General features: G+C 33.0%; 1 protein-coding gene across 5 annotated transcripts in view; it reads left to right on the forward strand.

Moving 5' to 3' along the window:
* Positions 1-22,546, forward strand: part of LRBA (LPS responsive beige-like anchor protein) — a gene marked incomplete at its 5' end in the record, with an annotated part of 554,145 nt that overhangs the window by 158,658 nt on the left and 372,941 nt on the right. For all 5 annotated transcript variants that reach the window (XM_081090942.1, XM_081090941.1, XM_081090943.1 and 2 more), the window contains one exon: positions 1,827-1,888. In XM_081090942.1, the coding sequence (XP_080947068.1) occupies positions 1,827-1,888 (62 nt within the window). The remainder of the gene's footprint in view (positions 1-1,826; positions 1,889-22,546) is intronic.

The raw sequence follows: 22,546 nt of genomic DNA on the forward strand, positions 1-22,546 counted from the left end.
TTGATAGGGACTGGGGATCAAGCCAGCAACTGAGGTACATGCCCTTGACTGGAATTGAACCTGGGACCCTTCAGTCCACAGGCCAATGCTCTATTGACTGAGCAAAACAGGCTGCAGCTTAATTCATTTACTTTTAATCTATATGTGTCTTTATATTTAAAGTGGGTTTTGTTTTTGCTTCACCCTCATAATCTGTCTTGGCTTCTGGGGCTTCTGGATCCGGCCTGCCTTGCTGCCGGGGACCCAGTTGGGTCCTGGGTGGCAAGGTGGGGCCAGCTCCTGGGGCTTCTGGGGTGGGGATGCCTTGCCGCCCGGGACCTGCCAATCAGGTCCTGGGCGGCAAGGCGGGGCCGGGCCTGCCCTGGATGGCAGTGTGCTGGTGGTTCACGCTGTCCCACGCTGCCTGCAGTATGCAAATTAGTTGACATCTTTTTTGGTGGTTAATTTGCATATCATGCTCATTAGCCAATGGGAGGTGTAGCAAAGGTATGGTCAATTACCATGTTTGTCTATTATTAGATAGAATATATGGAATTTCCTGTAGTTAGGTTATATTCTATGAAAATTGACAAGGTTTCAGACCAGGAGAGGGCTTCACCAGCAATGAAGAGTGGAGTATTGCTGTGCCCTTTCTTTCAGCCATGTCATTTGTCAGAGGAGGTATACTCCTCATATCTGTAGGGAAAACACAATTTAGTTAGTGACCTGCTTGCTTAATGAAACCATGAGACATTTAGAAAAAATGTTTCTAACTTTTCTAAAAGGTAAAGGGAGTGAGCAACCTGTTTAACTTAAATGTTGTTTGTAAGGCTGAAGAATGCCAACATGTGTCATCAGAAGGTATGAGGGATCATGACTAAAATAAGGAAGAAGAAAGAACTAGAGCAAGGCGACTAAAGAAAGGGAATTAAATGGGATATGGTGCCTCTAAGAAAGATAGAAGGTAATTCTGTAAATTGTGTGAGGGCCACCAGTAATTATTTTAATTGTTAATCCCTGGAAACTTAACTTGTGTTTGCCTAGAACAATGTAGAAAAAAAATTACAATTTTTCTGATTACTAGTAATGTAACTTAGTAATTTAGTGCCTTTATTTATTGGCATTGCTTTTTAAAGCTACTGTTACAAAATGTTTTTTGAGTTAACTACTTTAGATTTAATTGGTAATCAAAACTAAAGAATTCTTCAGATAATTGTATAGCATTTCCTTCCTGAGGTATTTTTGGTGAACCCAAATGAAACATAGAAGAGCAAATGTAAATGAATTTATTTATAAGAAATCAAGAATATATAACAGACAACGGCTTGCACTTCTGTTAAGGTTTAGTGTGAGGTCACAGGTCAAGGTACTAATAAGAGTGTTTGGGATGTCTGCTGCCATGAAACAAAATGGAAACTTGATTGATAGCTAGAGGGTTGAAGGGAGAGAGTGTGGTGGAGAAAGCAAAGGTCAGGGAGCCATTTCCCTTCTCTGCATGTATAACAGTCACCTCTCCCCAAAACTAAATGTAGATGATATTGATCAATATGGCATATGTTGTGCACATTTCTTTGAGTATTGTGAAATGTCATTATATATGAAGTTGTAACAAATGTTTTAGTAGTTTGAAAGCTGAAATGAAATAGTTTATAAAAAAATTTGGTTGGTTTGATGCCAAGTTTAAAGTAATTACAGAGTACCTTATTTACTCATAAAATGTGTATGTTTTTGGTTCTTATCAAGACATGTTAAATTTTATATTAAAACCCAATTTGGGCAAAATTGTATAACAAATAAATTCCTCATATTTGTTTATTTGTAATTTTTTAAAATTCTCTTTAAAATAGGTTTGGTTTGCATGAAGTCCAGTAGTTCAGTTGTGGAGTTGGTTATGCTACTGTGTTCACAGGTGAGTGACAAGAATAATGTTGATTTAAAAGTGAATTCTCACATGAATTATTTTACAAGGAAATTATAATGGTTTTATTAGAAATTTTTGTTATAATAGAGTTTGGAGTTTTAAAATAATGTTATTTGTATTACAAGGGAATTACTCCTTGTCTTTGATACTAATAGATAACTTTGAAGTTAGAACGGAGATAAATTGGATAGATGAAATAGAAACAGCATTTTAGGGTCACATTAAAAATGTTCAGATCAAATGGTCTTGAGATGGCTGAATATTTTTGCTGTGTGTATTAAGGCTATAGAAACAGATTTATTTCTGTATCTTGTGGAGTACCACTCTTGACTCTCCTGGGAATAGTGGGTTTACTTCCCTTTTGTGCAGAGGTTATAAAATGAGTAATAAATAATTTTGAATTCTTGTCATTGCTAATTATTTTGGACATGCAGAAGAGATTTGGGAAAACATCAACAAAATATGTCAGCCATCATAAGATGTAGTAAATAAATTTCTAAAAGCAAAATTACTTTCAGTGTCAGGAACCTTATATCTCATGTGGTAAATTTTAATGATTTCTTAAAAACATACATTAAAATCATGTATCCTGTAATGTTTTCTTTTTTGTTTTTCAATTAAATAGATGAATGTTTTTATTGAGAGTTTTCTTTGTAACCTTTTAAAAATGATATCTTGCTGGTAGTAAATTCCCCTACTTAAAACTTTAAAATAGCCTTTTTTAATAGGAAGGATATTGGTCTAGAGGTCAAGGGTTCTGACCCATTTCAAAACCTTTGACCTTCATTTACAACTCTCATGGTTTACTTGCCTGACGAATAAGGATAATGCAAAATTAATGTTTCTTTGCATCGATTTATTCATTTTAGTGTCTATATTGCCAAATTTACTTAGACTGTGCTGATGGACATTTCATGAATACAAATTAAAGAATCATAGAAGGTGTGAAAAATCAATACTATGCATTGTCAATAAAATGCAATAAGAACAATTACTTCTAGAGATTATACTTAATGGATTTTTATAATGAACTTGTGAGGAGTAGTTATGTTTCTAGTGGGCTTATTATTCTTAGATTTAGTGAGATTCATGTTTTGTAATTTAATCATCTTTTAAAGAAAACTTCTTTTCTTTAAAAGCTGCCTGGATAAAATTTCCCATTAAGTAATCTGAATTGAAATAATTGCATGATTATTGCTGGGATGGTAGTTACCATATGCCATTTTTGTACTGATATGAAATAACCCTTACTTTTAAGAAGCATTTGCTTGCAGTTTTATATGTTTCTTCACAGCAGTATGAGACTATTGTTTATAGTGATATAATTTTTCATAGGTGAATTTTGTTCATGAAGTTTCACTTTCTAGTGTAAAAGAATTGAATGCATTCTTGATACAGGAAAGCTATTTCAGATATAGTATATTACATAGTTGAATGCAGAAGCTGAAAAGATAAAGGAATGACATGTTTTAATACACCTATTTGTCATGTATGTCACAGTGCTGTTTAATATTAATCCCATCAGATGGGATATGAAGCTTACTTAGTAGAGTAAGTTGCAAAAGTCAGATAGTTTCAAGGTTTTTGTTTGAATAAAATACATTATTGGTTATTTGAAGTCCTTCACATTTTTTATGAGTTCTTCAAAAGTCCCATGGCATTTCTATAAGATGTTGCACAGTGTGAAAAATGATGTGAAAAATGAAGCCAGAATTAGCTCCAGATGTATACAGATTGTTCCAGGGTGATAATTACATTTTTCACTTTGAATTTTCCTAATTCAAAGAGGTCAGATTGGCAATCACAAAAGTGATTTATTTTGTTAAGAAGTGAACTATCTTTTTCCACATGAAAGCTTAAGAGATATGAAATTGAATTTGAAGTCGACATTTTGCAGATACTGGGTGGGGATGCCTTGAGTTTGATTGATAATTTTTTTTAGTCTGAGATAGGATGGGAAGTGAAAAGCTAGCATCCTGCTAAAATTTTAATTAATTTTTTAAGAGGAGATGGAGAGGATTGAGTGCCAAAGATCGAAAGATCAGGTCAAAAACTCCTTTTTTAATCACATAAATAATGGGATATGCTTATGAACTTAATATCTGCAAATTTGATTTAAAACTTTACAAATTAGTTGGTGTTAATTTCATGACAGTCAACCATCTTCTGATTATTTTTCTTGAATTCATTCAAAGCTTATGTTTTTGCATCCTTTTAAACATTTTGCTAAAAATTATCCACATTTTATTACAACAGAGAGTATGGAGTCTAAATTTAAGAAATGAGGAAATGTTCATTCTTAATTTGCTGTCATTAAGAACAAACAGGGCACTATATAATTTCTTAAAGCTTCAAGTAAGGATTATATTTTTCAATATCCACTCAATTAATAGGTTGATTGGAAACCATGTTATATTTTATCCCATTTAAGTCTTAACCTTATTTAGGCAAAATGTTATTTAGTTTTGAAAAGCTTTCTTAAAATACTCATCAGTATATTTTTGAGTAAAAACATATATTTAAGGTTTATTAAATTAGGTTTAATCATGTATCAAATTCCATATAAAATAAGAACTACTTAAGCTCCTATACATGATTTATATCTTCTTTAAAATAAGACTGTCTACTTTCTTTAGAAAACTGTGTACTCTCTGATGTACAGAAGAAAATTGAACAAGTACTCAATTATATTTCAGATTCAGCTTTTCATAAACATGTAACTTATTTCTTTCTGGTATTTGTTGTGTAGGTGCATAAACTTCATAGAAATCTATAAGAATTTAAAGAAAATGTTAAATAGTTCAAGTAATATTACTCTAGTGTTGTTTAAAGTGTTTGTATCTTGCTCATTTGACATTAATATTATTTTTGAAAGAATTGACATTGCATTCAAGGCCACTTTATAAAAGCGTTGTGTTGCTCATCCTAATTCAGTCTGACATACATTCCAATAACACTACCTCCCTTCTTGGGTTTAAAGCTAAATTTATGACTGCGCATTGTGAAGTGCATCATTTAAAAATGGTTTCAACCCAAAACATCTAATAAATAAATAATGTGTATGGCTACTCAGTAGTAGACTTTCTAGACTAGAAATCATTCCATCGGATACTCAACAGTCCACTATCGGAGAGGGTTGTCAGATAAATCTTCTGGTAGCTGCACTCATGTCCTGTAAATCACATATTATTGTCTGAGCCTTCTGCCAGGTCATCTATTCTTTTCCCATTTATCAGAAATGCAGGGAGTATATAGAAAAACTAGAAGTACCATGTAGTCTGGCCTGGCATCCTGTCTGAGTAATTAATCAGCAACAAAAGTTAATTTAAAATACTGTGCTACTGTGATTTTTCTTCAAAAATTTTTATCAGTATATGTAGATTGTTGTTATGGGAAATATTTTATTCACATGAAGGTGATGATATAAAGGTTGGTCATTTTTGATTCAAGGGTTTCTTTCTATACCCCTGAATTATGAATTTAAAAATGATAATATTCATAGTATGAACCATATGTCACTATTGTTATGATTCTTTTGTGTCAGTTTTGTGCTTTGAATTTTTTTGAATTGAGTTTTTTTTTTTTTAAATCTTTATAGAAAATTTTCTTCTCTTCACTCTCTCCTATAATTTCTCCAATTCTGGTTTCATTTTCCTTTTTGAATTTATCCTTTGTAAATACATGATATTAACATTACTACCCTTGACTTTTTACTTTATGACCTTTTCCTTTTTATAGCTGGGATGAGTATTTTGAGTATAGTAGATAGTTTAAACAAACCCAGGTGGGACAGGAAGCAAACCAACTCTACTGTGGCACAAAGATGTCCTTTGTTTTTAGGTCCCTCTTACTGTGTAGACCTCATTCTTACAACATTGTTCTGTCTGTTCACAAACTATGCTGAACTGCTTAAAGTTACCCAAATATACCATCATATTTTTATGTCTTGATATGTGCTTTTTCTTTCATTAACATCTCCCCCCTTCAAATTTGGTGACTAATTGCTAGCTTCTTCACATCATTGAGAACTCAGCTTAATTATTCTGCTTTCAGATTCTCATATATGTAGTCAGTAGCTTGTCTCCAGTTTGGTGCTCATCATAGAATATACCACAAATTTTTTAAGTATACATAGGCTAGTTTATTTGTTTTTATTGTCAGTCTTTCTATACTCTAGGTCCTATGAAGGCAACAGCTATTTCTGTTTGGCCTATTAAAGTATACTTAGTACCCAGCAAGTTCTTGGCACATGATGGCTACCCAATGAATATGGAATAAGTTGATCATTCAGCTACCAGCCAAATTGCAATCTCTTCTGGAAAGGTTCTTGGACTCCTCTCTTCCCCACACTCTAAGCCTAGTGAGGGACTGACCCAAAGCATTCACTGACTCATATTATGGTAATTTTATTCTTTATTTAAATTGCCTGTGATTTTTATTTCTCTCCCATTAAACTGGAAGTTCCTTAAAGACAAACACTATGTTTTGTTTCTTGTTTTATCTCCAACATGCAGCATATAATTACTATTTAATCAGATAGTTATATAATTGTATAAATATCATTATTTTTATTAAATGTATTGAGGTAACATTGGTTAAAAAGATCATATAGATTTCAAGTGTACATTTCTTTGATACATGATCTGTATATTGCATTGTATGTCCACCACTCAAAGTCAAATCATCTTCTGTCACCATATATTTGGCCCCCTTTATCCTTTTTATTTATTTATTTATTTATTTATTTTACTTTTCTTTTATTTTTCTTTATTGATTAAGGTATTACATATGTGTCCTTATCCCCCCATTGCCCCACCCCCACCCCCTCGCTCATGTCCTCACCCCCCTGGTGTCTGTGTCCATTGGTTAGGCTTATATGCAGGCATACAAGTCCTTTGGTTGATCTCTCCTCCTTACCCCCGCCCTCCCCTGCCTTCCCTCTGAGGTTTGATGATCTGATTGATGCTTCTCTGTCTCTGGATCTGTTTTTATGCATCAGTTTATGTTGTTCAATATATTCCATAAATGGCCCCCTTTATCCTTTACTTCTCCCCTGGACTCCTTCCTTCTGGTAACCACCATACTGTGTCTGTGTCTATGAGTTTCATTGTTATATCCCACATATGAGTGAAATCATATACGGTTCTTAGCTTTTTCTGACTGATTTATTTCGCTTAGCATAATATTCTTCAGGTCCACCCATATTGTCGCAAATGGCAGTATTTTATTATTGAGTAGTATTTGATAGTATATATGTACCATATATTTATCCAATCATTTGTCGAAGGACACTTTGGTTGTCTCCATGTCTTGGCCACTGTGAATAATGCTGCAATGAATATAGGGGTACGTATATCTTCGCAAATAAATATTTTCGAGTTTTGTGGATAGATACCCACAAGATGGATTGCTGGCTCATATGGTAATTCGTTTATTAATTTTTCAAGGAACTGACATACTGTTTTCCATAGTGACTGTATGAGTTTACATTCCCATCAGCTGTGAATGATCAGGATTAATAGATACTAAAGTTCTCAAAAACATTTTCTCAATTCTTTCTAGTACCTCTAATTTTCCTTGGTTGGATTTGTGGTAGCCATGTGCTTATTTGCTATCCAGATGTTCCAGTATAGCAAATTCCAATGTGTGTACTGTGTGATGATAATGGATGTTGTGTGGAGAAAAGCATACAGTGCTGAATAAGTTTGGAAAATGTTGGTTTAAATTTAATTAGGTTTCTATCCTGGAATGCCCCTGAAGTTCTTTAGTAAGTATGTGTGTGTGTAATAGGTATGTATGTAATAATGTAATGTTGACTCTGTAATGGGAATAAAATTAGTATATTTGATCACAGAATCCTTTTTATAGCCATAGTATGTTTGGATAATTTTTGTAAATTATAATTTGGCAAGAGCTGCTGTTACCTCAGAAATGAGATAGTGAATAATGCAGGAAATGCCTCCTTTTAAGTATTGTGCTTCTGTTTTTCTCTGCTTCTCCAATCACAGCGATTAAATAAAATAAATAGATATGCAAAATTATAGCCAGCATTTTCTTCATAAAACAGTGATTATTTTTGCTTCATTCAGAAGGAATTATCTCAGCCACTTGTTCTCTCCTTTGTAGGTTAATTTGGACACAATTTATATGTTGTTTCTGAATCACTTCTAAAGATCTGTTTCTTCCAATTTATATGTTGTTTCTGAAGAAATAGATCTTTCAAAGTGATTACAGTAAGAGTTGGTATTCTTCCTAGAGCAACTTAAGTTTAACCAGTTGTGTCGCTGTGTGTGGGTATTTTTTACACTATTTATGCAGATCTAACCCTAAGTTTAATATTGAATAGATCTCACTATTTTTTCTTTGTGTGCTAAAGGATCTTGCATGGCAACAATCTGCAAAATGCATTAAATATTGAAATTTATACTTTGATATATTGTAAATAAATAATTTTATTTCCTTTGTAACCAGCCTAACCTTTTTCAGTGTAACTAGGATTTTAGGGGCAATTGGCTTCTTAAAGAACAGTTTATATGTAGTATGATTCCGCTAGGATCAATATAATTTAATATTTCAACCTTTTCATAATGTTATCTCTTCTCTTGGATATGTTTATAACTCATCCTTAGAATGTATGTATAGAGTTAATGGATGTACATTGATTGTGACTAAGTTTTGTTATTGTCAGTGCTTATGACCTTTTGATTATGAATGGATGAAAATCAGTAGGGTAGTGATTAACATCAGGATAAAAAATAGGCTTCTAGTACGATCACTTAGTTTTGCTTTACAGCTGCTGAGACTGCTTTATCCTTAAAATCACAAAGGCTGTTTTATATTGAAATGCTTAGAATTACCTTATTTTTGTGTACAATAGAAACAGTTGACCTTATAATTAGGAACTAAATGCCTTTGAAGCATGATAGGAAGTTTATGGAAGTTGGAGAAGGTATCAAGGTAGATTAACTGATCATGAAAATCTTAAATGCACTAAAATTTTTAAAGTATCACAAGTCAATTTAATAACTGTATGCTAATATTATAAAATAGCTAGGCTTTTGTTTGATTCAAAATATATAACAGATAACTTGCTTTTAAGATGCATTTGTCTTTTAAACAGCAAAAACATTAAAAACAAAATAAATTAGACTAAAGTACTTTTAAAAAATAAAATATTTAGGTTGATGGATTAATGAATATCAGTTGGTTTTTATTTGAATCTAAATGCTGACCTTCAATATTAATTTAAAGTGCTATGTTACAACCAAAAGAAAGCATAATTTAGATGCAGGATTTATTCTGAAATACAGGCATCCTGTTGATTCACTAGCACACTAGGATTTGGGAAACACAACCTTTTAAGGGAAATTTTGTGGAACTGGCCTTACACCCTGTGGCTTGGCAGTCTAGTCAGAAGGATGATACCATGCTGACTATATAACTAGATCTTTGAACATTATTCTCTAGGGTGGCAAATGCAAAACGAAGTAATATCAACTGGCACTTAATTCTGCAAACTCCCTGCTGATTGGGGTATTCAGTGAAATGAAACTCTTCCTGACAGGAAGTCAGCCTATGAGGATGGAGACGTCTGAAAATAAAGTGTGCTTTAATTTAGCACCCTGCTGTTTTTTACAACTGGTCCTTTAAATTTGGGATTAGAAAGAGTTAGCAAGAAGGAAGAATACATGAATGGGAATATTCTTAGCATAACATTTTCGTTTGGTTTTACAGGTCTATGTCTCCTCAGCTACTACTGCGGGGGTTTTACTTTCTTTTTTTTCTCTATTACTTCAACTTAATCTACTGAAGTTCAGTAGTATGTTATAGAAAGGCTAAGTTAAAAGTGTAAAGCTTAAGATTGTTTTTGTTTAATACCAAACTCTGATAATTATGTGAAACTCAGCTATATTCTCATCCACATTTTTTTCATAGGTAGTATATAATTTAATGGATTTTAGTCAGAGTAATCAGGGTTCTTACCATCCAGATTCAGTTTTTTCTGTTGAAACTGCTTACCTTGTTTGCCTCAGTTGGCTCTGAGATCAAATAGTTATTTAGTAATTTAGTACCCTGATATATACCATTAATATATAATAGCAAAATTTAGGAAGGGACAATTATTATGTATTAGTAATAGCATATATACTCAATCTATTGTGCATTTTAAAGTCAGACAGCTCTTTTAAGTTAAGCTGCCATTTTATTTATGAGCTTCCAGAAGCATGTGTTCAATGTTTACAAAATCGAATGGTCGAACTTTAATTTTTGCCTGAAATAAGAATCAGAACCCTAAAGGTTATATATTTGTTTCTCTAGCAGTAAATTCTTCAGATACTGGAGTTGGACAGTATCTTAAGAACTGGATGGCTGAGACCAGGAAATGCTGTGATGATAGATTTTTGAATCTTAAGAAATTTTTTCCCCTCTACCACTTATTAATTCTGTAACCATGGGCAAATTACTTCCTATGCTTGGATCTTACTTTCTTATTGAGTGAAATGGATGTAATAAAAATTGTATTGGATAATATATGTAAATATATGTAGAACAGTCCATAGAGCAAAGTAGGTTATAAATTAAAGTTATTAGATTCTGACTCTTAAGTGTTTTTATAGCACACAAAATCCTCTCTATTTAGTATTTTCAATGTTGCCTGTTTTCTTTTTATGAAATTAATTTGTTCATATTCTGGACTTTCAAAATCAGTCCACCATTATTATTCTGCAGCATCTTTTACATTATTTTCTATCATTTTTGCAGTTATATGCCCAATCTATTCTATGTTCACTTTGAACATAGAATATTAGAGCTAGAAGAGATTAATAGATTAGCAGATTTTGGCCTTTTTTATGTAGGCAACAATAATGGGTAACATTAGTATTTTCCATAGGCTCCCAAAGGTGTGGTTCCCCATTTCCTGGGCTAGCTATAATGACAGCTGCTTTAGGAAAGTCAGTATAGTATACCTGAATACAAGTGAGGTTGATGTTACTATAACAGTTGTCTTAGGATCTCTTATATACTTCACAACTTTCTAGTTTTACTACATTACTTTTAGCATAGTTCTTGTGTTACCATAGTATAGAAATACTGCACTCTTCTGTCAGTTGGTGTAGTTTACTACTAATCAACTGTTTTTATTGCCAAATACATCATTACCAGGGAAGTGTGTTACGATGATTCTGAGCTTCAGACTGTCAGAGTGGGGGAGACAGGAAAGGACAAAAGGAAGTATCATTTGAAAAATGCCTGTATAAAGAATCACTGATTTGGCTTATTCCTGAATTAGTGAAATGACCCATTTCCTTTCTGTTGATTTTACCTCTTTCAGTGCATACTGACAAATTTATTTTTTTGGGAGAATGTCTTCATAGTTCTTTTCGAAGGGGAGCTGTAGTTTACTTACTGTCTTATCGAATTCAGACATTTCTTTCTTATTTGCAAGGTCTCTGATAGCTGTTTTAATTTAGTTTATACTTATTTCTATGCTGCCTTGCAAATAGTGTTCTAATATTTTACATAAACATTATATGCATCTCACCAATTTCTGGGTAGTTTACAAAAAACCCCACCAAATTCTCTAACTTTAAACCTGTTCTCCACATCCTCCTGAGTCTCTCTTGTGTGCAGTGTGCTTTTACATATAGTGAGTGTGAATATATATATACATACTAATGTCCTAAATATGGGTGCACAGTGCATTCTTTTTGATAGTGATTATATAATTTTGAAAGTTCTTTATTTGGAAGCTCAAGTTTTCATTAGGCATTCAAGTAAAACAGCAGTATTGTCTTTTTGGGTCAGTTGGTTTGTCAGGTTATTCTTGTTATCAGATACTACATAATTGGGGGCAAATTTAATTTTGGTTTCTTACTGTTCCTTTTTCAGAGGAAAGATGATCTGTTCCTTACCCAAGAAAGCTTATACATTGACTTGATATTGCAGAGTTGTCTCACATTTATCTCCATTGCAAAGATTCCCTATTGTTTTGGCACTAACTTACAAAAATAGGATTCTGTTTGGTACTATGGTAAGCTAAGGAAGAAAATAGGTTTGCCACTGGCAGTGAAAAAGCAAACGGGAGAATTTTAAAAAAATAAGATTTCTACTTCTTATCAGTTACTTCAAGCCTGGCCTGCTGTCTTACTTACTTGGACATTTGGGAGTGCTATCATTGCTTTTCTGCTGATTATTAGAAGTTGCTCTTCGTGATACCTGTTTGTTATTAGCAGTTTAGCTGTGCAGCTTTCAGTTTCCTGGAGCCTGGTAGCTTTATACATAGCAAATTAAACTGAATTTCTGGAACCACAATTAAAACCAGTCACAACTGATTCACTATTAGAACCAACACTTGGAGCAGAAGTTGACTTGCTTGAATAATTTTCCAGCTCTTGCCATAATAGACTAATTTTTAAAAACGGTCTTCATTTCTTTTGAATTTTTTTGAACTTGTTAGCAAAGTTTACTTTTCCTCAGCTTGGTGTTTCTGTTGCTTTAATTTGGTTTCTCTAATGTGACAGACTAAAATATGGCTCTCCCAAAAATATCCATGTTAAATAACTGAAGCCCATGAATGTTACTTTATTTGTTCTTTGTGATCAAGAATTTTTAGATAAGGGGATACTCCTGAATTACCTGGGTGGGCCCTAAATGAGATTAGAGTTAGGCACACAGAGAAGGTGGCAGTGTGAAGATGAGCAGAGAGTGATGTAGCTACAAGCCAAGGAATGCTGACAGGTACCAGAAGATGGAAGAGACAAGGAACAGATTCTCCCCTAGAACCTCCAGGAGTGCAACTTTGCTGATACTTTGATTTTTGGCTCAGTGAAACTGACTTTAGATTTCTCATCTCCAGAACTGAGAGAGAACGAACTTCTAAATATTTTAAGCCACCAGATTTGTGGCAGTTTGTCATAGCAGCACAGGAAACTAATCTTGTGAAGATCTGAGTGTTCTTAGAGTAGTTGCTCCTCCCTCCTTCACCTAACAATGTTGAATTATAGTTTCTTTAACAAGCATCTGAATGTTTGTTATATGAAAAATTGAATCAAGTACTGTTGAGAACTCAAAGAAGTAGTGATTCCTACCTTTAAAATGTTTCACAGTAGTCAAGGAGATAAATTCTAATTTGTGAAGTTATTGACCCAGAAAAAATAGCAAATAAAAATTTTTAATTGGGATGAAATTGATAGGAATAAAATACTGCCAGAGAGATGCACTGCTGATTATTTGTTTCATCAGTACTAATTTATTGGTACAGCAAAAGCAGCTTATGAAGTACTTCATCATATCACTATTGCAGTTATGTTGTAGGTCAAAGAATGGACTGCATGATATTTATTCATAGCATGTCTTAGGACTTCTGCATTATACTTAAAGTTGGTATCAACTAATATCTCATTAGATACATTGATAAATATTTGAAAGAGTTATGGAAACATTCTGGATTAAGGGCTTTTTCCCAGAAAGTAATTAAGCGTACTATGATTGGCTACAGATTGTGGTTATGAACAACAATACCATGTAACTGTAGCATGCACTATGTGTGTCTAAGACGTGGGTGTTTAAAATCAGGACCAAAGCTGTATAAAAGCTAGATATAGTGTGAGGTTTGCAAAACTCTAATTCTGAAGATACCATATTTCACAGCATTAACATTAAATTTAATGAAAATTAAAAAAAAGAACTTATATGCTCCTATTGAATGCTGAAAGTAATGTGATGCTCTTTCATAATTATTTATTTTTTGACATAAAGCTTTGAACACTGAAATTAAAAGTTCACTTTATGTTAGCATTAAGGATTTACTCAGTGAATATGTAGTATCAGTTTACAGTGGTCACTGTTCAGAGTGGAAGACCCCAAATGGTTAAACAGCAGGAGAGTTTTCTGCTTTTAGTTAAAAACTGCTGTTTTCTATGTGCCTTATTTACTACATATTTAATTCTTAATGTTGTGTGCTGTGGGATTGGGCATGCAAAAGTCAGCAGAAGGAGTTCTGGTTTTTACATCTAAAGCTATTACGTGCTGTACAATAATAAAGGCACTATTTTATTGGGTTACTTGTAATTAACTTCAGCACTAGGCATTCATATAAATCATTTGTAATCTGTTTTCTTTAGATTTTTATTCTTTTAAACTGGTTTAGCGTACTTGCTTTCTGTTATCTTTTTACGTATGGATTGAGATTGTAATTGCTTTTTGGAATTAGGCTGTCAGAAATCAACATATATGTGAGTTCAAGAAATGATTGAGGCAAGCTAATGAACTTTATGTAACATTTTATGGAGATTTGTTACTGAAATAAAATTCTGCAGTGGTATTGTTTTGTTGCGAAGCTTAATAAATAACTGTTCTCTGAAGTTAAAAAGTCTATACATTCAAAAAGTTAAAACGGCAACTATTATTAATTAGAAAATCTTTATACTTTTTATATTTTTCAAAATCCTGAGAAAGAAAAGACGTGATTTCTTTGAATTCTTGTCAGTTTGTTGACATTCTTTTCATTTTAAACATTTGAATCTACATATGTTTTCTTTTTTCCTTTTTATTGAATTAACTGTGATGACATTGGTTAACAAAATATACAGGGTTCAGAATTTACATATATTTTCTATAATATCTGATACATGCCATTCATAGGTAGATTAATAATTTATATTATTTTGTACTTACAACATTTTAATGATTTTATTTAGAAATGGAATAAAAATGAAATAGAGGCAGACTTTTTTGGATAAAAAATAAACATCTAAAAAGAAACACATGCGTGTCTGCCTGAGATTATTAACAGTATATATTATTCAAAACTATTATAAAGTAAAACTTTGCCTCTAAAAATACCTTCATTTAATAAATGTTTACAGTGATCTATAGGAAGAATTTAGAGGTATAAGATAATTTATTCTCTCCAACGATATAAAAATCTTGATATGCTTATAAAATGAATGTTAGGTGTTTTGAGGTGGCTGATGGGAGGCATGAAGAAAGCTATTTGCACTCATGTCCTGAAAGCAGTGCTTTAAAGAATAATTCTGTATGTAAATACTTTTTTTTGTAGCTGAATATATCAGGTGGTTTAAAAATATTTTAAAAATAATTAGCTGTTTTATATAGTTTTAATGGAAGTCTTTCATGTTTCCTCTCCAGCAGTCTCTAATGAACACTCCTTGTAATTTCAGTGCAGGCTTTGAGATTCCCTAAAGACTTGACTTCAGACCTCAAAGGGCAGCAGTTGCCATATGTCTGGAGAACTGGAGTTGCCAAACAGACTGACCATGTACTAATAGGACACATTTATATAGCTCCTGAATGTGAGGCCCTGGTATAAACTTAATGATCATCTGTTGAGAGATTGTGACTGGAAAGGATTACAGCAAGTTTTGTCACCTTTTTTGAAATTAAGCTTTCTGTATTGATTAGTGAGAGATCTTGACAGAATTGATGCCAGTTTGGGAGTTATTCATATGATCATTATTCGTTGGAGAATGTTTTTCCTGGAAATGTTTAAATACATTTTCAAAGGCACTTGCAAATATATTTTAATATATGCTTAAACACAATAGCAAGGGGATTATTGTTTTTGAGTGATTATTTACACGTAATTTGAAGCTATATTTATAGTAATTACATAATTGATTTCATGTTATCTCAGGTTTTTTTATTGTAAAATATTTGCATGTTTTATTTTGTAAATCCAGTAGTTATTTTCTCAATATTCAATTCTTTGTATATAGTACACATTAAAATATTTGTTAAATAAGCAGTTATAAAATCGAACCATTTGCTAATCCAACTTTAATAGAATTTTCTTTTAGCTCAATTTGTAGTTATCTGTATATGTAATATATTTCATTTATAAACTGAGCCATAATATTTATAGAGGTACAATGTACATTTTAGAAGTATATGTTCACAAAATTTTGAAACCAAATCTTTCCAAAGGGCAGTATTTTATTTTGCTATTTCTTGTAATGATTTGTTTTACCCTCTAAAGAGACAGTGGAGTAAGACCTGCCCTTCACTATTATGGTATATTCTTTCCTGGTCTGAGGTGACTCAGGTTGTGTTAGATATGCTGCTGAGAGAGTGCTGACACAAAGTGCAAACACTGTTGAAAAGTTCTTGATAGTTTACTTTGAGCACTTAAGATTACTGTATCTTGAACATGAACAAGTTTTCTCTAGTTTTGACCTTTAGTCCTGTGTATAATATGGTTCTCAATTTTGTGTTAATACATTCCCTGCCTCATTTGAGCTCTCCTTTGTGGCCTCCTCCTTTGAATTTTAACAGTTTTTCTGTCATCTATTTAGGTAATGGGAGTTATATCCAACAAATTCAATTTATTTTACAAAGGCATATGTAACTGTAACATCTTCAAGTATTAATAATGATATTTCATTGAATAGCACAAGCCTGTACATTTTTATATTTTTTAATAAGAAAAATGAAATAGTTCAATATGAGTTTAGGTTTTTGTTAACAAAGTATTCATTTCTTTATTTTTTTTTATCCTCACCTGAGGGAATTTTTTTCCATTGCTTTTCAGAGAGAGTGTAAGGGAGGGAGAAAGGGAGAGAAACATCAACATGAGAGAGAAACATCAACTGGTTGCCTCCTGCACACATCTCGATCAACCAGGGGTTCAGAGCAAACTACAATCCTCGACCTTTGTGTGAGGACTGGCCCTCTAAACACTGAGCAACATTGGCCAGGCATCTTCATTAACTAATTATTTTTTTCTTTTAAAGATTTTTACAGAGGAAGGGAGAGGGAGGGAGGGAGGGAGGGAGGGAGAGAGGGAGGGAGGGAGGGAGGGAGGGAGAGAGGGAGGGAGGGAGGGAGGGAGGGAGAGAGAGAGAGAGAGAGAGAGAGAAAGAAAGAAACATCTCTGAGAGGGAAAACATCTATGGGCTGCCTCCCACACGCTTCCACTAGGGATCTAGCTCACAACCCTGGCATGTGCCCTGACCAGGAATCAAAATGGCAACCTTTTGGTACATGGGTCAACGCTCAACCACTGAGAAACACTGGCCGGACTGTTTCTTTAACTTAAGTTATATTTTGATCCTTAGATTAGTACTTTAAAAAGAGGAGAATATTTTATTGCAAGTCCCAATAAAGTTAATTTCATTTGGTAGTATGTAGAATACTGACTTTAAAAAAAAGAAAAATTCTTAATAGTTCATGATACATTTATATTTTTCTAGGTTTGCTATCAGTATTTGTGAAAATTGAATGCTTATGCTATTGTTCAGAGAGATTTCAGAATAATTTTGGATAAATAGCTATCATACAGTCAGAAAAATGTTTTTATTTTCATTTACTGTTCTTCATTTAGAGCATATGATTTTTAATATGTTATATGATTTATTAAGGAAGAGATGTATTATTTCACAAATCTAAAAATTTTATAGTACTGAAATTGAAAAATGATAGTTCCCTGCCTAACTTCTTTCTTTTCCCTGGATTCTACTTTCTGAAAGGAACCACATTCAAATCTCTTAGTTGTTGACTCTGCTAGTTTTTCCTTATATTTCTAAGTGATGCAATAGCTATTTATTGATTTTTATATTTTGGACATTGTCTAATGTCTTTCATGAAAGATGACCATTGAGTACTTATATTGCTCTCCCTTTCTGTTTCACACTTCCCTCATGTACAGTACAGTTACATCATAATATTTAGTTAAAGCCATATTTAGCATTTACATTATTGTGACAGTGTAAGTAAGTATTCATGGCAGAACTACAAAATATACCATGGTTACCCTTCCTTCCTTCTTCCCTTCCCTCTCCTTCTTTTCCCCCTTCCTCCCTTTCTCCCTTCTTTCCTTCCTCCCTCTTGCTTGTCTTTTTCTTTCATTTTTATCCTAGAATTAATAATTTTCTATCTTTTGTTTATTTAAAAATTTTATATCCTCCACAGATTTGCTGCTAAGTTTTTCACTGGACTCCTAAAATTTCTACCAGTGTGATCAAACCCAACCTTCTATCTATTGATTCAATAGTTTTTCTTGAAGATACAGTGCCTGGAGTTATCTATTCTCCTGTTTCATTCTGGATTGGTTACTTTTTAGGCCTGGAGGCTTCTTTTATCATCAATCTTGGACTTTTTTCTTTCCTTTCTTGTGCTTTAATTTGTATCTCCTGTATCCCATCATGTCCTGTTTTTAAAAAGTACATTGATTCAGCATTTATTGATCACTTTCTATGTATGTGCTGGTCACTGTTCTATCACTGAGAATATAGTAAAGAATAAAACAAAGGTAAAGACAAAAAATCTGGAGGTAATAAGTATGTCATGGGAAAATTAAAGGAGAATAGGGATGGAGGATGATAGTTGGATGTCTGTATTAATTTTGATGAGGCCCATCCTTTGTAATTTCTTGAGAAAGAATGCACGAGGGGTAGAATATTTTAGATTTTGCTGTGTGATAATGTCTTATTTAACTTTCATATTTGATTGATAGCTTGTTTGGATATATAAGTATTAGAGACTGAAAATTATAATCTCTTCAAAATTTTTTTTCTCCCTGACAGCTTTTTAGTATTTTTATTATTTTAAAAATTGTGGATATTGTTACTGGATTGTGCCTTGGCATGTGTGAATATTTTAAATCGCACTGTCTTTGGTATTTTATGTAAACCTTGTCAGTCTGAAAAAGTAAATGCATGTGTTCAGAGGAATTTACTTGAATTATTTATTAGTATATGGGAATTTCTTTTTCTCTATTTTTTTGTTTCTGTTTCTAGACCTCTTGTTAGTTAAATGTTAAACTATCCGGATTAATTTTCTAATTTTGGTATCCATTTTCATCTATTATCTTTCTATCTTTTATTTGAAGTGATTTTCACAACAGCTTCCAATACTGTTTTCAAAATTTTTGTTTGATATTATACTGTTAAGTTATTTTTATTTATTTATTTATTTTTAAAAAAATATATTTTATTGATTTTTACAGAGAGGAAGGGAGAGAGATAGAGAGTTAGAAACATCGATGAGAGAGGAACATCCATCAGCTGCCTCCTGCACATCTCCTGGGATGTTCCCGCAACCCAGGTACATGCTCTTGACCGGAATCGAACCTGGGACCCCTCAGTCCGCAGGCCGACGCTCTATCCACTGAGCCAAACCGGTTTCGGCATGTTAAGTTATTTTTAAATCTTACCTGAGGATATTTTATTGATTTTTTTAATTTGTTTTATTGATTTTAGAGAGAGAGGAAGGGAGGGGGAGAGAAACATCATTGATAGTTACCTTCCATATGTGCCCCCACCAGGGATTGAACCCACAACTTTTTGGTTTATGGACAAAGCTGTAATTAACTGAGCCACAATGCCAGGCCTACTTTCAATTTTTAAGAGCATTTTTTAGTTTTCTGATTTTCGTTTTTGAGTAGTGAAGTAGCAAGATTTGATGGTTAATTTTATGTGTCAACCTGACTAAGCCATGGTGTGTCCACATATATGATCAAACATGATTCTGGGTTGTTTCTGTGTAATATTAACATTTAAATTAGTAGGCCGAATAAAGCAATTGCTCTCCTAAGGTGTGCGGGGCTGCTCATCTAGTCAGTTGAAGAACCTGATAGAACAGAAAGGCGCGTACTATCCTCTAAGTAAGAGAGAATTCCACCTACTTCAATGCTTTAGAACTGGGACATCAGCTCTTTCCTGCCTTTGGACTCAAACAGAAACATGAGCTTTTTCTGTGTTTGAGCTTATTGGGCTTCAGACTGGAAGTAGGCCATTGGTTTTCCTAATTCTTATGCTTTTGGACTCAGAATAGAACTATACCATTGGCTCTCTAGCTTGCCAACTCACCCTGCAGATCTTGGAATTTGTCACCCTGTGTGAGCTAGTTCCTTAAAATAAATAAAATCTATCTCTAACCCATTGGTTCTGTTTTTCTAGAGAACTTTGATGTAGGAGCATAGAGATACCAGGGAATAAAACAAAGTCCCTGCCCTGATTTTTTTTTTTACATGAAAATTTTAATCTTTCTTATGTTATTAATTATACTTTTCTTTAATCTCTTTCTCTCTACTGCCTTAACAATGGTGTCTGTTTTTTTATGAGGTTTTTTCTCCCCCCACCCGACCCCCCTATTTTTTTTTTTTTTTTTTTGGTGTATGTATGTCATTGACAAAAGAGTCTTTCCTCTAACGACTAGTGACACTTTGCTATCTGTTGATATTTAAGTGTATTGCACAAAAGGTAACATCTACTAGAGTATGTATCTTTGTGGGAGTTGTCTACTGGTGATGAATAAGCTCTCTTTTGCCATTGATGGACTTTTGACTTTTTTATGGCTTCTCATTTTTCTTAGAGAAAACTTATTTAATTTTGTTTAGAGTCTCATAGTTCAGTAAGTTTACTTTCATGTTATCTTATTTTATTATAGCCTTTATTAAGGCTTTTTATAGTGTCTAGAAGTTTATTTATCTGGCAAGTAAAGTTTCAATCTTTTCCCATGGTGGGTATGGCCATACACTATGAGGAAAGGATCTGGGATTCTATTTTTTACACCAACTTTCAGTCATTTAAATTATTTTCATCACTGTCCCTCAACCATGCTCCTATGTATCCAGTGCATTCTGATCCTGGCCTTTCTCTAGGGTTCTGAAACAAGCATTGGTTTACTTCTTCAAGTTTATTTTTCTCCAGGTTGTAGAGAAATTTTTTACTTTCTCTCTTAAACTGTTGTTTCCTTTCTACAATCTTTGTCCTTGGTTTTTGCTAAGTTTAACCTGCAGTCACCTGCTGTATTCCTTTTTTAAAGAGTAAAAGATAGTTTGGTGACTATCTAACCCACCATAATAAAAATTGATACTATATTTACTGTCAACATTTATGGCTTGAAACCCACCTCCAAAATAAAAGATGGCAAGATGGAGTATATGTAGTCTATCTTGTCATTCTGTGGCTGAATTTTATTTGCTTTATAGCATGATAATACTGGGAATTGTTTTTAAAATTTAGGTAAATTTATTAAGTGCATTCAGTACACTAAAATATGTCAGAGGTTATTCTCTTATTTATTTTAAGGATGTTAGAATTAAATATGAATATAAATTAATTATAGCATTTTAATTGGTACCCTTTTCTCTGTATTTGACTGTTGATGGTGGTGGTGGTGGGGGGGGGGTAATAGACTTATTTTGCTAATGAAGTTTATTTTTTTCCTCCAAACAATTAGACTTTTACCACCAAAGCCACATATTTGAAATTTGGTGGAACTTTGTTTATTTAATAATTTTACTAATATATACTATCTTGTTGTTGTATGACTTAAGAACATTAGTAAGCTAAGAGTATATTTTAGTAAAAATTGTCTAGTCAACAATCATGGCTATAGGAAATGATGGTCAATTAAATACAGCTTAGAACAAGTCTGAAATTATTGACTCAGATGTTATGTTTTGAGTCCTTCCTCTCCAAAGTGCTGAAATGTGTTTTGAAATTACTTAGTTGCATTAGTGGTTGGATTTGAGGCTTTTAACGTGTTTTTCACCAATACCTCTGGGAAAAGAATAACCAAGACTTTTAAAGGTACTATGCATTTTGCATCACTATATAATTGTAAATACTGTGATGAAATATTGCAATGATCATGAAAGACGATAACCATTAAGCTTTTCTTTCAACTATTAAAACTCACTAAAGGTTATATTGAGCTGTGGTTTATAAAATTGTTTAGACTAACGCCTTCTTTGATAATTATCTTAAAAGAGGAGAAAAATGCTGTAGGATAGCACGATTAGTGAGTCATCTTTCTAGTTTTGGCAACTTCCTTAAGGATTGTGGATAATGTTTTAGTATGGTGAAAACTTGTTGGCTTTGACTAACAGCTGAGTTTATTACAAAAATTAATTTTATATTCTCATAGGCTTCAGTTTCTTTTTGTCTGTGTTTTTAATTCTTTTTTTTAAAATATATTTTATTGATTTTTTACAGAGAGGAAGGGAGAGAGATAGAGAGTTAGAAACATCGATGAGAGAGAAACATCGATCAGCTGCCTTCTGCACATCTCCCACTGGGGATGTGCCCACAACCCAGGTACATGCCCCTGACTGGAATCGAACCCGGGACCCGTCAGTCCACAGGCCGACGCTCTACCCGCTGAGCCAAACCGGTTTCGGCTGTGTTTTTAATTCTTATCAGCATGTCTTTATATACCTGAAATGTGACATCTTATTAAATGTTAATAATTTATAATTATGAATGTATTATAGACAAATTAAAATTCACTAGTATCTTTGAGAACTGTGAGATTTTTGTCCCCATACCCAAAAGTGTAAGTAAGAGTTGTATTTTCACTTCATTTCTCATTTTGTCTTATTTTTTTTTTAGCTAGGGAAAAGTTTTTCTCCAGGTGATTAGATGCTAGTTACTATAAGTTAACGATTGTGGGGTTATACATGATGCTTGGGAAAACAAGAAGCTTAATGTATTATTAGTAGTAAATTTTTGTTTCTGAGCTTTGATAACAAATTGGACTCTTCCACTTCTATTTGTCCCTTCATGTCTAATTTGTTTTTCAATTAAAATATTTTGTGTGACATACGAAGTTAAGAGCATACAAATTTTTAGATTGCAAATTTTTTATAGTTATACTAACTTGAACTAGTTTTATATCTGT

This window comes from Myotis nattereri (genome assembly GCF_964212035.1).
Source record: "Myotis nattereri genome assembly, chromosome: 5".
NCBI lineage: Eukaryota > Metazoa > Chordata > Mammalia > Chiroptera > Vespertilionidae > Myotis > Myotis nattereri.